Below are 15,985 nucleotides of genomic sequence, written 5' to 3'. Positions count from 1 at the left end.
TCTTTTTTCTTTTTTTTTTTGACCTACTTTTGAATTGACATATTGTATGATTACATTTTTTGATCATTGTCTTTTGTTATACTCTTGTGTTTTTATGTTTCTGGTTGTTCTAGAATTTACAATATGAATCTTCAATTTTTCATGGTTGATAGTCAAATAATATAATGCTACTTTACATATAATATGATTGCCTTAAATTGGAATATTCCATTTACCGACCAGTCACTGTGTGATTGTTTTCACATGTGGTTATTGTTTTGTTTTAAACTGTCTATGGTCTTTTAAGGATATCTGAAGAAAAATTTCTTTTTCTATTTATCATTCTATTCACTATTTTCATGACTTTTGATTTTTTGTGTGTAGATTCATATTTCCATTTGGTATAATTTTTGTTCTACTTGAAGAACATTTTTCATTTCTTGTAGTGGTAGTCTGAAAAGTAATAATAATAAATTATGGAGTTAATAGTACACGAAGAAGTAGAATGTGTGACAACAAAGCACAAGTTCTAGGAGGGGAAAATTTGAAATATACTGTTGTTTCTCCCACTGTGTGTGAGGTGGCAAAAGATCAATTGACTGTGATAAATTAAGATGTATACTATAAACCCTAGAGCAAAAACTAAAATAAAACAAACAATAGTTACAGCTAATAAGCCAACAAAGGAGAAGAAGTAAAGTCATAATTAATACTTATTTCAAAATAACAGAAAAAATTGTTTTAAAGTAAAAAAAATGAAAAGGACAATAGAGCAAATAAATAGCAAATAGCATGATGTAAGATTTAAACTCAATCCTACCAACTATCATGTTAAACTATTTGATCTACACATCATAGTTAATGACAGAGCTTGTCAAACTAGATGCAGAGAACAAGACCTGACAATGAGGTGTCTACAAGAAAACTATTTTAAATATAAAGATGCCAGTGGTTAAGATAAAGTACCAAAATAAGATAATGCTGCCCTAACTTTGTTCCAAATAAAACTGGAAGGGCTCAATAGTTGTAGAAACAAATATTGACATTACTCAACATCCATTAATGAGAAAACCTCTCAGCAATCTAAGAATGGAAGGAAACTTCAATATGATAAAGGGCATTTACATACACCTACAGCTAAAATTAAAAGTAATGATAAAATATTGGTATTTTCCTCCTAATACCAAGAACAATGCTGGGATGTATTCACTCACCCATTATATCCAACGCTGTACCATAAGTCATAGCGAGTGTAATGGGGAGGAAAAGGGATGATAAATGGCATAATGATTGGGAAGGAAAACATAAAATTGTCTTTATCCACAGGCAAAATTGTTGGTTACATAGAATATCATATGGAATCTTCAAAATAATTGCTGAACTTAGTTTATTTAGCAAGTTCTCAGGATAAAAGCTCAATATACTAAATCAACTGTATTTTTTTTTAGACCAGCAGTCAATATTGGAAAATAAAATCTTAATATTCCATTCCTGATAACTCAAAACAAAGAGCTAAGGAATAAATTTTTTTTTTTTTTTTTTTTTTTTTTTTTTTTTTAAGGGACTGTGCCACCCAGGTGCCCCTGGATGAGTCTTTTAATAGAAAAACACACGTGAAACAGTAGCAACACAATCTCCTGGCAATCCAGATGGTGCGGGGCTTCAGTTCTTCACCTTGGGAGGTGGCCTGTACACACCCACCACCACTGCGTGGTCTCTTTCATACGGCTCTAAGGTCAACTGCTCCTGGGGCTTCATGTTCTCCTGCTGCATCTTCTTCACTTCAGAGGCAAACACAGCCTCAGCAGAGGCCGTGGAGTCAATGCAGTTGGCCTTAATAGAAATCACAAAGTGTCCTCCGTTACGAAGGAAAGTGTGGGCATTCAGGGCTACGATCCGGGTCTGGTCTGGCTGGGCCACATCGGCAAAGATCACATCCACCATTGCGATGAGCATGCGGTATTTGTGTGGGTGCCGAGCATCTTCAATAACAGGAATAATGTTGGTCCTCTTCTTGGCTAAGTTAATGAGGTCACGGCCAGAGCGGTGGGAGAACTCAACTGCATAGACTAGACCGTCCGCGCCTACGATGTCAGAGACGTGGGAGACAGTGGTGCCTGATGCAGCCCCAAGGTAGAGCACCTTGGCCCCTGGCTTGATATGGATCTGGTCCACGCCGCCCAGGATTGCTGCTGCCAGCTTGGAGCGGAAGGGGTTCCAGGCACGGTACTCAATTTTGTCGTCTCCCTCCGCAATTGAGACTCTCTTCTCTCCATAAACCGATTCTCCAGGGACCAGATTTTTGGTGACAAGTGCATCTTCCTTCCCTCGACAAATGAAGACACCTTCATGCCGATGAGGTTCCACCATCACATTCTTCCCCGACTGGTTTCCTCTTTTCCCTCCCCGACCACGACCCCGGTTGCCACCAGACTGGAAACCTCCACCACCTCGTCCTCCGCCTCCTCGGCCTCGGCCCCTAAAGCCGCCACCACGACCTCTGCCCCCGCCAAAGCCTCCTCGGCCTCCACCACGACCACCACGGTCACCAAAGCCCCCTCGGCCACCGAAGCCGCCCCCACGGGGGCTGAAACCTGGCTTCATGGCGAGAGCTCAGCTCCCCGGCTCCGGACTCTGCGGCGTCCCAGACTACACGAGTTCTGTGCTTTCGCACGTGGAAAGGAGCGCACGCCGAGCTAAGGAATAAATTAAAAAGAGATGCAAGACCTCTAAATGAAAACCACAAGTCTCTGTAGTGAATAAGTAAATAATGTCTAACAAGTGGAGATATGTACTACGTCCAGAGATTTAGGAGACTCAATTTTTTAATGCAAGGCAAACCACAGCTCACAGGCTCCCCAAGCCATTGTCTGTTTTGGTAAAATTGTGTTTGAACACAACTACACCATTTATTTGTGTATTTTCTTTGACTGCCTTCATCCCACAATGGAAGAGGTGATTTGTTACAACAGATGTTGTAACAGTATGGCCCACCCACGATGCCTAAAATATTTACTCTTTAGTTCTTTACAAAAAAGCATTTCCTGACACATTTTTGAAGTGTGAATTACCCCCAAATTGATCTATAAATTTAACGTAATCCAACTCAAATCCCAACTGCCATTTTCATAAAAATCAACAGGTTAATTATACACATTTATATGGAAAAGCAAAAGATTTGGAATAGCAAAGGAATCTTGAAGGAGAACATTATTGAAGGACCCATGCTATCTGATTTCAAGACATGTTATAAAGTTAGTTATTGAAAGATTATGGTGTTGGCATAGAAATAAACAAAAAACACCAGTGAAACAGAAGAGAGAATTTAATATTAGGCCATAGCATATATGTCAATGGATTTTTTTTAACAAAGGCACTAAGTCAATTCAATGAGAAAAATATAGTTTTTAATTGCTCTGTAAAATCTCACTTAAAGTGATTCACTAAAAAATGAATCTAGTATTTTTATCATATGATACACAAAAATTAATTTGGAGTTTATAAGAGTAATGTAAAAGCTGAAACTATAAAATGTCTAGAAGAAAATATCAAAGAATATCTTAATGACCTTGTGGTAGGCAAAGTTTTCTTAGGCACCAAAAATCACTGAGCATAAAACAAAACGCTGGCAAGTTGAACTTAATGCAAAATAAAAATTTCTATTCGTCAAAAGACATTATTAAAAAGTTAAGAAGTCTGGCCAGAAAATGAAATAACATATTTGAAACATACATATTTAACAAAGAATTTACCCAGAATATACAAGAACATTAACACGTCAAGAGAAGAGGCAAAGAATACCTCTTCTCCAACAAATATGGGTAAAAAACAGTCATAAAGATATATGAAAGGCAAATAGCACATGAAAAGATTCTTAATATCATTAATTATCAGGTGAATTAAAGCCAGAATAGGATACCATTTCACATCCACTAGAACAGCTAGATTAAAAAGACCAAATATTGTCGAGGGCTTGGAACAATTGGAAAGTTGCACAAAATGGTTCAACCAGTTTGGAAAACTATTTGGTAGTTTCTTATAAAATTAAACATCTTCATCAATTTCACTCCTAAGTATTTTTCCAAGATAAATGAAAACATGTCCGCCGAAGACTTATATGAGATTCTTTTCATAGCAGCTTTATTCATAATCTCAAAAACCAGAAACAAAACTGAGCGTTCATCAACAGGAGAATAATATATCATGGGATAGTCATACCATGGTGTACTAAACAATGAAAATAAAGAATCCACTCATGGTGTGCACATAACGACACGGAAGAATCTCAAAATCATGATGTTAATTGAGAGAAGCCAGAAGAAATGAGCATATACTCTAGGATTCCATTTTGCTAGAAGTTCAAAAACAAGCAAAATTAATCTATGACAATAGAGATCAAAGTGATGATGGCCTATAGGGGGTGGAATTGATAATGGGAAAATGGAACAACTTTCTTGGGTGTTAGCAGTGTTTTATGCCTTGATGAAGATGGGACAAGAGTGTGTTGGTTTATTAAAGCTTTATACACTTCATTTCACTTTACATATTTCACTTTATGTAAAGTTGACTCCAATACAAAAGGATAGATGATGAGTATTGGGTTGATGAATGGAATCGTTGAATCGCAATGTTGTACACCTGAAACTAATATAACACTATGTTAACTATACTGGAATTTAAAATAAAAAAAAAAAAAATGCCCAAGAAGGTATCAGAAATAAACATGGTGAGATCGGGTCTGTTCCTTGGGCACAGGAACTTTAGCTTGGAGGTTATGCTGGGCTGCCTGGACAATGCATGACCAAGGCCTGCATACAACGTTGTCAAATTAAGCACTGAATAAATATTGGTTAATGAAAAAAAAAGATTTATAGTGCAGTGTTTTCTAGATTAATCCTGGTGGTAAGCCAACAATTATTACTTTAATTTATCTCATATTTTCATCATCATTTTTGAACTATTTAGAATCTAAGACATGTTCAATGACCACTGCCTCTAGTTGTGAGTGGACAGTAATTGGAAAATTGAAAGATATATGTGTCAGAGGAACAGCAATTCAAAAGTTCTGAAGCCAAGTGATGCTTGGAGGTGGTCTCAGCATCCCCAGATGCCCCATGATCTGTTTGTGGGCCCAGGGCAACATACAGAGCTCAGCATCGTGGGCCTCTCACCATGCAGAAAGTGAGGATTACATAAGTATTCAGGTGTTTCATGCACCACAGGCTTTAAACAGAGGAAGATTATTTGTGCAAGATAGCAGCCTATATTAAGGCACACATGCGTTTATATTGTTTTTGGCATCCAGGGGCCCTTTTTACTAGATTTTGTCAACCATGTTTCCTTTTTGAACAGAGGCCGCATACAACAATTGGATGAACAACTTTGCAAAATCTCTCAAGGGGCCTCTCTTGAGGCTGAGCCTGTATGAGATCACGATATGAGAATATGCCTTGGCTGGACTTTTATTTCAGTAAGTGATCTCATTCACTTAAAGCACTGATCATTTTAACAGGAGAAAACTATAGCTTTCCAAAATCACAGCAGGAAAAAATAAGAGAAAAAGCATGTCAGAGTGATCTTGTAGAGGTTCCCATGTGCTCTTACACTGAAAATTTTCCATTTATACATCATCAGAATGGATGTATAGTCTAATATTACTGGTGAAAGATAGATGAGAAAAGCCAACCTAATGCAAACAAATAGGATTCCAGGCTGCAAAGCTGACTTACCTGGTTTGGGTTTATTACATTTGATATGAAAGAAACCACTTTCCCCTTTGGAAGTCTTTCCATCATAAGACATGTAACATCTGCATGAGCATAATTTGCAGATGGGAGAGATTGGAATATGCTTTATAGAAGGTTTGATACTGGTAACTGGGTCTACCTGATGTACAATATCTAAATGAAAACTGGAAATTTTAACATGGCCTTCCCTACCATACATCCTGTTTTAATTTTATGTTTATATTCAGATTAGCTGAGCAGAGCTCTTTCATTTATATTCCCTATCTTTCCCACTGTAAATCTGCCCTTTGCTTATTTCTGATTAGCCACAGTAAAAATCTGCTCTGTATGTGCAGCAAAGCACTTTTAAACATCTAAACACTACAGGGAGTAAGATTACTTCCAGCTAACCCTAACAAGTCTGGAAAGCCCATCAAACCCAGAAATAAAGTTGGCCTAATTCTGTTTTCCATCAGTGAATGCATCAGGAAAAATTCAAGCTAAGTTCATGAAACGGCTGTATTTTTAACAAAAATATGTCTCTATTGGGGAAAGAAAAAGAGGTGAAGGGTGATGAGCATTTCTATAATTGCATGTGCAGCAATCATCTCTCCTGGATTTCTGAATAGAGTCCTAGATAACGCAGCCTGCTGTGAGATATGTCAATTAGAGCAAGACTGAGTACTATTAGCAGAGATACTCGTAGTTGGTGGCTCCCGTGGATTTATGACGCATGGATTCATGATGAGCTTCTCTCAGTTTTTATGACCCAGCCTCTGAGCATTAGAACTCCTCCTTAACCCTTCCGCACACACACCACAATGGTGGGGTCCTCAGTGTAGGAACCTCATGCCCAGAGCCTTGTCATCAGAGCCAGTATGGTCAACTTAAATCAGAAGTTCCTCACTGAGTACCCCTTCCTTCGGAATTATAGTAACTCAAGCCATAGTTGATCTTTCCCAGATGAATAGGAAACTCTTACAGCAAATCTTGGAAGTGTGTGGCCAGTTTAGTCTGCCATTACTCAAGTCTGTTATCCTTGCTCATTGCCTATGATCCAAGCTTTTCCACTCATCGACCGTGTACATTCTCAGTTAATGTACTCTGCCTGGTTCTCACCCTCTACGTGCCTTTGGGAGACCCTGATCTGGTTACTAATTTCTCCTTCATTTGTGACTTGTTCACTGAACAACCCAACTCTTCCTGATCTTAACTGGAAGTAGGCTTTGCCATGTAAAGCTATTTTCCCTGCAACTCTTTCATCTGGATTCAGTTTTTTTCTCTGACTTCTCATAGACCTCACATCTGGGAATTAAACTGGCATCTCTCTGACTTTGGTTCTGGAATCTATACTATTTTTCCTTTTCTGTAGAGTAAAAATCATGCTCTTTGGAGGCTTATACCAACCCCTCTTCACCCATCTCATAAATCATCCATGGACTTTCTGAATTCTTGCTCATTTACTAATATTTGACTAATATTTTAGTATCTGGTCATAGTGTTTCCTCCTGGTTAAGGTGGGCCTTTATTTTAAGTGGCTTCAAACCTCACTTTGGCAACCATCTAATGTAATAGCCTCTCTGTTTCCTTATTTTTTCATCCTGTTCCATTTGCCTCCAGTCTACTTTACAACCTATTGCCATGGGCTCATACCAGAACTTGGCTTCTTGTGAAACTCTTCTACCACTGGACTAATCTTTCAGAAGCTTAGTTGAGATGGATAAAAAAGAGGAAACGTTTATAGATTGTTTTTATTTCACTTTTATATACAGAATATTTTCAAATACATGTTCAAAAAGGATCCAATGGAGAATAAGTGGTTGAAAACGATGAATTTCATTCACTAGTGAAGGAGAAAAATGTCTAAGAAGGGTGAGGAAAAATACAAAAGCATAGGTGGAAGGGTTGAACTTGGTTAGAGGAAGAACAACGTGCCCTTTGAAAGAGATGGAAAGAAGATAATGACACATGATTATATTAGTGGCAAGTTTAGGGAATGCATGTCCAATGGTTTCTAATTTCTCTATAAAGAACAAGTACAAATTTCCTGCAGAGAGTGAAAATGTAGGTGGGAATGAGGCAAAAGAACTAAAAAAAATTGTGAAAATTTAGAATTATCACACATTGTTGCATATCCAGATGAAAACTCAAACCATAAATGAGTTGGAGTAGATGACAAAGGAATGAGACCTTGATAGGCATTTGTAGCAGAAGGCAAAGAGGCTGACATTGCTGGTGAATGTGTAGTTATGGATGAGTGGGTTGACATTTGGTAGGGAGAGAAGGGAAGCCATGCAAGAAGGCTAAGAGACTAAGGGGAAACAGGAGGGATTGAAGGACAAAATGCCTCAGAAAGATCAGAGATAAAACATGAGGAAAACAGAAGAGAGAAATTGAGAGGATGAGATATATAAAGGAGCAAAACACCCAAACTGGCCACCGCCATTCCTTTCTCGCATAAGAAATGTCCTACACTGTTGGTGGGAATGCAAGCTGGTACAGTCACTCTGGAAAATAGTATAGGGGTTCCTCAAAAAGTTGAAAATAGAGCTACCCTATGATGCAACAATTGCACTACTGGGTATTAACCCCAAAGATACAAATGTAGTGATCCAAAGGGGCACATGTACCCCAATGTTTAGAGCAGCAAGGTCCACAATAGCCAACCTATGGAAAGAGCCTAGATGTCCATTGACAAATGAATGGATAAAGAATATGTGGTATATATATATATATATATATATATATATATATATATATATACACAATGGCATATTATGCAGCCATCAAAAAATGAAATCTTGCCATTTGCAACGATGTGGATGGGACTAGAGGGTATAATGCTAAGCAAAATAAGTCATCAGAGAAAGATAATTATCATATGATCTCTCTGATATGTGGAATTTGAGAAACAAGGCAGAGGATCATGGGGGAAGAGAGGAAGAAATGAAACGGGATGAAACCAGAGAGGGAGACAAACCATAAAAGACTCTTAATCTCAGGAGACAAACTGAGGGTTGCTGGAGTGGAGGGGGGGTGGGAGGGATGGGGTGGCTGGGTGATGGACATTGGGGAGGGTATGTGCTATGGTGAGCACTGTGAATTGTGTAAAACTGATGAATCACAGACCTGTACCCCTGAAACAAATAATACATTATATGTTTATATATATGTGTGTATATATATATATACACACATATATATAATAAAATAAAGATGATCTTGTGTAGAACCAGGGGAAAAAATAAAAAAGAAATGTCATGACAGGAGGCTCACATTAACTAGTACAGGAATGTCATTTCTGCCTAAAAAATTATTAGGGAGTCACAAGACTAAAAGCAGATAACAAACACATTTTGGTGACACAATCCATTTGTAGTTTGGAGACTGATTGCTTGTTCTACCTTGTCACAGCCTAAGTAAAGTGGGATCTCTGATCCAATAGTTCATTTAAAGAGGAAAAATGAGAGCTAGAAAAGGCTCCTTAAAGGAAAGGAATGGAGAACACAATTCCATATTGAATTTCCTTAACCACAAAGTGCTTTAATCCCCACCTCCACAGCGGACAAGCAGATGGCAGTCATTCCTTTCAAATATTGTTGCTGATGAAATACAGGTTGCAGATTGAATCATCATTCTTTTTCTTTTTTAAAGATTGTATTGATTTATTTAAGAGATAGAGAGAGACTACACCTAAAGGAGCTGGAGAAAGAACAGCAAATAAAGCCTAAACCCAGCAGGAGAAGAGAAATAATAAAGATCAGAGCAGAAATCAATGAAATAGAAACCAAAAGAACAGTAGAACAGATCAACGAAACTAGGAGCTGGTTCTTTGAAAGAATTAACAAGATTGATAAACCCCTGGCCAGACTGATCAAAAAGAAAAGAGAAATGACCCAAATCCACAAAATCATGAATGAAAGAGGAGAGATCACAACCAACACCAAAGAAATACAAACAATTATAAGAACGTATTATGAGCAACTCTATGCCAGCAAATTAGATAACCTGGAAGAAATGGGTGCATTCCTAGAGATGTATCAACTACCAAAACTGAGCCAGGAAGAAATAGAAAACCTGAACAGACCTATAACCAATAAGGAAATTGAAGCAGCCACCAAAAATCTCCCAACAAACAAAAGCCCAGGGCCAGATGGCTTCCCAGGGGAATTCTATCAAACATTTAAAGAAGAATTAATACCTATTCTCCTGAAACTGTTCCAAGAAATAGAAATGGAAGGAAAACTTCCAAACTCAATTTATGAGGCCAGCATTACCTTGATCCCAAAACCAGACAAAGACCCCATCAAAAAGGAGAACTACAGACCAATATCCTTGATGAACATGGATGCAAAAATTCTCACCAAAATACTAGCCAATAGGATCCAACAGTACATTAAAAGGATTATTCACCACGACCAAGTGGGATTTATCCCTGGGCTGCAAGGCTGGTTCAACATCTGCAAATCAATCAACGTGATACAATACGATAACAAGAAAGAACAAGAATCATATGATCCTCCCAATAGATGCAGAAAAAGCATTTGACAAAGTACAGCATCCTTTCTTGATCAAAACTCTTCAGAGTATAGGGATAGAGGGTACATACCTCAATATCATAAAAGCCATCTCTGAAAAACCTACAGCCAATATCATTCTCAATGGGGAAAAGCTGAGAGCTTTTCCCCTAAGGTCAGGAACACGGCAGGGATGTCCACTATCACCACTGCTATTCAACATAGTATTAGAAGTCCTAGCCACAGCAATCAGACAACAAAAAAGAAATCAAAGGCATCCAAATCGGCAAAGAGGAAGTCAGACTCTCTCTCTTTGCAGATGATATGATACTGTGTGTGGAAAACCCCAAAAGACTCCACCCCCAAAACTGCTAGAACTCATACAGGAATTCAGTAAAGTAGCAGGATAGAAAATCAATGTACAGAAATCAGTGGCATTCCTATACACCAACAAGACAGAAGAGAGACAAATCAAGGAGTCGATCCCATTCACAATTGCACCCAAAACCATAAGATACCTAGGAATAAATTTAACCAAAGAGGCAAAGGATCTGTACTCAGAAAACTATAAAATACTCATGAAAGAAATTGAAGAAGACAAAAAGAAATGGAAAAACGTTCCATGCTCATGGATTGGAAGAATAAACATTGTGAAGATGTCAATGCTACCTAGAGCAATCTACACATTCAATGCAATCCCCATCAAAATACCATCCACTTTTTTCAAAGAAATGGAACAAATAATCCTAAAATTTGTATGGACCCAGAAGAGACCCCGAATAGCCAGAGGAATATTGAAAAAGAAAAGCAAAGCTGGCGGCCTCACAATTCCGGACTTCCAGCTCTATTACAAAGCTGTCATCATCAAGACAGTATGGTAGTGGCACAAAAACAGACACATAGATCAATGGAACAGAATCGAGAGCCCAGAAATGGACCCTCAACTCTATGGTCAACTTATCTTTGACAAAGCAGGAAAGAATGTCCAATGGAAAAAAGACAGTCTCTTCAACAAATGGTGTTGGGAAAATTGGACAGCCACATGCAGAAGAATGAAACTGGACCATTTCCTTACACCACACACAAAAATAGACTCCAAATGGTTGAAAGACCTAAACGTGAGACAGGAGTCCATCCAAATCCTAAAGGAGAACACAGGGAGCAACCTCTTCGACCTCAGCCGCAGCAACTTCCTCCTAGAAACATCGCCAAAGGCACGGGAAGCCAGGGCAAAAATGAACTATTGGGATTTCATCAAGATAAAAAGCTTTTGCACAGCAAAAGAAACAGTCCACAAAACCAAAAGACAACCGACAGAATGGGAGAAAATATTTGCAAATGACATATCAGATAAAGGGCTAGTATCCAAAATCTATAAAGAACTTATCAAACTCAATACCCAAAGAATAATCCAATCAAGAAATGGGCAGAAGACATGAACAGACATTTTTCCAAAGAAGACATCCAAATGGCCAACAGACATATGAAAAAGTGCTCAACATCGCTTGGCATCAGGGAAATCCAAATCAAAACCTCAATGAGATACCACCTCACACCCGTCAGAATGGCTAAAATTAACAAGTCAGGAAATGACAGATGTTGGCGGGGATGTGGAGAAAGGGGAACCCTCCTACACTGTTGGTGGGAATGCAAGCTGGTGCAGCCACTCTGGAAAACGGTATGGAGGTTCCTCAAACAGTTGAAAATAGAGCTACCATATGATCCAGCAATGGCACTACTGGGTATTTACCCCAAAGATACAAATGTAGGGATCCGAAGGGGTACGTGCACCCCAATGTTTATAGCAGCAATATCCACAATAGCCAAACTGTGGAAAGAGCCAAGATGTCCATCGACAGATGAATGGATAAAGAAGAGGTGGTATATATACACAATGGAATATTATGCAGCCATCAAAAGGAATGAGATCTTGCCATTTGCAACGACGTGGATGGAACTGGAGGGTGTTATGCTGAGTGAAATAAGTCAATCAGAGAAAGACATGTATCATATGACCTCACTGATATGAGGAATTCTTAATCTCAGGAAACAAACTGAGTGTTGCTGAGTGGTGGGGGGTGGGAGGGATGGGGTGGCTGGGTGACAGACAATGGGAAGGGTATGTGCTATGGGGAGCGCTGTGGATTGTGCAAGACTGTTGAATCACAAATCTGTACTTCTGAAAGAAATAATGCAACATATGTTAAGAAAAAAGAAAAAGAAGAAGATAGCAGGAGGGGAAGAATGAAGGGGAGTAAGTTGGAGGGGGAGAGGTACCATGAGAGACGATGGACTCTGAAAAACAAACTGAGGGTTCTAGAGGGGAAGGGGGTGGGGGGATGGGTTAGCCTGGTGATGGGTATTAAAGAGGGCACGTTCTGCGTGGAGCGCTGGGTGTTATGCACAAACAATGAATCATGGAACACTGCATCAAGAACTAATGATGTAATGTATGGTGATTAACATAACAACAAAAAATTTAAAAAAAGAGATAGAGAGAGAGTGCACAAGTGGGGAGGGGGGTTAGGGCGAGGGAGAAGCAGGCTCCCCGCTGAGCAGGGAGCCCCATGTGGGACTCAATCCCAGGACCCTGGGATCATGACCTGAGCCAAAGGCAGACGCTTAATGACTGAGCCACCCAAGAGCCCCTCATCATTCTTTTTATAAGCGATGTATTAATACAAAAAAAAAAAAAAACAGAATCAAGTGTCTACTTCACAGAATATTTTACTTAAAAATCAAAAAGATGTTCTGACATGAACCAAAGGAAGCCAACCCCAAGTAACAGTAAGAATCAAAGGAAGAATTAGACAGCCCCAAGAGTAAATTGAACAAAACTATTTGGAGTTTTTCGTGTGTGTGTCAGGAATTGCTATTGTCCATCAAAAGGAAGAGAAGGCAGGCAACAATAGTACTGTCAAACATTAAGAAAAGATGTATTTGTTCTGCGGAACTTGGCCCTCAGGGTAAATGCAATGGATCTTCTAGGAAAGACTTTTTTGATAAAGCCTGGAATTCAGCATTTGGAAATATTCTCTATCTGATAAAGTATCTCTTGCAATCATATTTTGTTCTAGGAAATCGGTAGACAGCAGGTGTTTGCATTGCATTTTCCAGTAGGTTATGGATTTCAGGCAGTTTTTAGCCAAAGGGGATATCGATTATATTACACTCAACAATTCCTGTTCACTGGGGACTATGACTCAAGTTCAACTTGTGCTCAAAGAGAAATATACTTGCTGGTGTCAATGAAGTCTCTGGTATACCCGACTATCATCTGCACAGAATTCAGTTGCAATGACAAAAATCCGTGGCCAAAGCTATCAAAGAAAATGAAATACAGCAGAATTCAGTACCTTTGGGTCAACCTGGAGGCCAATTGTTTGGGGAGTGTATTTAATGACAGAGATGGAGTAGAGCACAGGTATGTGTTCTGTCCAGATTTACTGAGAGATAATCAGAGGTGAGGGGCATCACCGAATGCATTCCCTGCCCTTGAGTTAGGTAGAAGGAGTCGCAAGGAGAGCTTTCTCATTCTGGGCATCAAGTATGCAACCTTAACATCATAATTCAGACATGAAGAAGTAAATTATATCATCTTCCTGATCTCTGCTGGAGTAACATTTATCATAATCAATCTTACCTAAACATGGTTTGAGTAACCTCTTCCTCTGGAAGGACAAGGAAGAATGCAAGCAACCAAAATACTTGTGCGTATTTGTTCATTCATTCAACAAATATTTATTGGCACCTACCATGAGCCAGGTACTGTTTTAGATGCTTAGAATACATTGGTGTTCAAAATAGATAAAGCTCCTAGGGGAGATTACATTGTACTGAGGGAGGTAAGCAATGACAGTAAAGATTGTAAATAAATTAGACAGTATGTTAGAAAGTGATTGCTCTGAGGACAATGAGGAGGACCAAATGAGCAGAGGAAAGAGATGCTTCGAATTAAAGAAGGCAGTTGGAAGTGAGAGAAAAAATGGCATGTAAGCCAAGTCTTTGAAAGAGTTCAAGGAGTTAGTCCTGTAAATACTGGGGAGAACTGACATGAGCCCATGGAAAAGGGTGGGTTTTGGAAAGGAGGGGTTTAAGTTTTCTCCCTTCCCTGGAAAGTAGAAAGCAAGGTCAGATGCTAAGAACAACATGGGCTTGGAATAAGGAACTAGTGAGAATAATTAGAGTTTGGAAGAGTCACTATGGGACAAGCAAGATGAGGTAACCAGGGAGAGTAGAAAACAGATTCTCAGCAGTGCCGGAGGCTCAGGTAGGTCAGTGGACACTAACCACATGTAACAGATGCACACAGGCTGAATGGTGGCGTGCTTTTCTGAATACCCTGCTTGACAGAGTGAGAACTGATTAAATCAGCAGGAAGGCCAGACAAAACAAAACAAAACATGAGTAGTACACAAAACGTTGTCTTTGAGTGGGACTGTAGATTCAAATTTTGAGGTTGATAATTATTTCAGGCACTGAAAAGGTATAACCTTGGGAGTGAGTTACTTATAAGTTGTTGGAGAAGGCAGTTGGCTTATAGGAAGTCGCCGAAACTCTGGTCCCATCCAGCGATCCTTGAGGCTAGGAGGCAGGGTATTTCATCTACTATACCTCCAGGAGAGAGGTATGAGCTTGGCAGTTGAATTTAAAGAACATAGGCCTTTCTTTTACTTACTAGCTCAGTAACCTTGAGCAAGTTCATTAGGTATAAAGAAATTCAGTTTCCTCATTTACAAAAAGGTTAAAATCGAATGCAAGGCGAGACAATTGAGAAAAATAAGCAAGTTAATGCATGTAGTATGTGCCTAGCACAGTGCCTGACCCAGTGAAAGATAAACGATCTACAGATACAACGTTTTTTTCCATCCAAAGATATTTTGTACTTTTAAAACATCTGTGGGGTGTCTAGGTGCCTCAGCTGGTTAAGCGTCTGCCTTCGGCTCAGGTCATGATCCCAGGGTCCCAGGATCGAGCCCCACATTGGGCTCTGTGCTCAGCGGGGAGTCTGCTTCTCCCTCCTTCTCACTCTGCCTACTCGTGCTCTTTCTCTGTCAAATAAATAAATAAACTCTTTAAAAAAAATCTGTGATGTGTTTTATAAGATTCCTCCTCCAAAGCTAATACTAAATCGATGATGTTTCTCACTTTCTTACAGTTGATCATGTTTTAGAATTGAAGCATTATGTCCATTCCCTTCCCTCTCCTCCATCATTTCTTCCCCAGTGAATGTGGAGGACTAATTATAAACTAAGAGAATTATGCTTGTAAGCACAAGCTGAGGCTGAAAGAATGGGCCAGCTGGAATCTGGAAGGAAACGGTGGCTTGGCGGGAAGGTATGAAATCCAATAATCCAAGAATGTCATGGTGATGACTGACACTACCACCTGGTCTGACAGAGAACTTGATTTCCCCACATTTAACTTTGGCCTCTCGCCCAAATTCTCAGGAAAAAAAAACTGTAGGAAGTTTCAAGGATATGAAGTTGAGGGATCCAAATTGACTAATAACAATGCCAAGGAAAAATTATTGAGATGGACTAAAATAGCACACTCTCTTATGGCCCAGAAAGAGACAAGCAACTGGAAACATTCTTATTTACCCACTAAACATTTTTTTCTGTCCAGATACGACAGGGAAGGGAATGTTAGGTGATAGCTTGAATAAAAGGAGTAACAGAGTTATGGATTATGCATTAATTTGAAGAGTAAGAGGGGCTTTGGACCTTCTTGTGAGAGCAGAAATGTGGGGCTTTTACCAAA

At 39.2% G+C, this 15,985-nt stretch overlaps 1 protein-coding gene across 1 annotated transcript; it reads right to left on the bottom strand.

The window, feature by feature from the left end:
- Nucleotides 1–1,557: 1,557 nt before the first annotated feature.
- Nucleotides 1,558–2,660, bottom strand: LOC118357187 (rRNA 2'-O-methyltransferase fibrillarin). Its single transcript, XM_035728528.1, has one exon. The coding sequence runs from the start codon at nt 2,581–2,583 to the stop codon at nt 1,642–1,644; it is 942 nt and encodes a 313-aa protein (XP_035584421.1). The 5' UTR covers nt 2,584–2,660; the 3' UTR covers nt 1,558–1,641.
- Between the last annotated feature and the right edge of the window lie 13,325 nt (nt 2,661–15,985).

The sequence above is a fragment of the Zalophus californianus genome, chromosome 7 (assembly GCF_009762305.2).
Source record: "Zalophus californianus isolate mZalCal1 chromosome 7, mZalCal1.pri.v2, whole genome shotgun sequence".
NCBI lineage: Eukaryota > Metazoa > Chordata > Mammalia > Carnivora > Otariidae > Zalophus > Zalophus californianus.
Note: the sequence above shows the minus strand (reverse complement) of the source record. Positions and strands in the feature narration are given on the sequence as shown.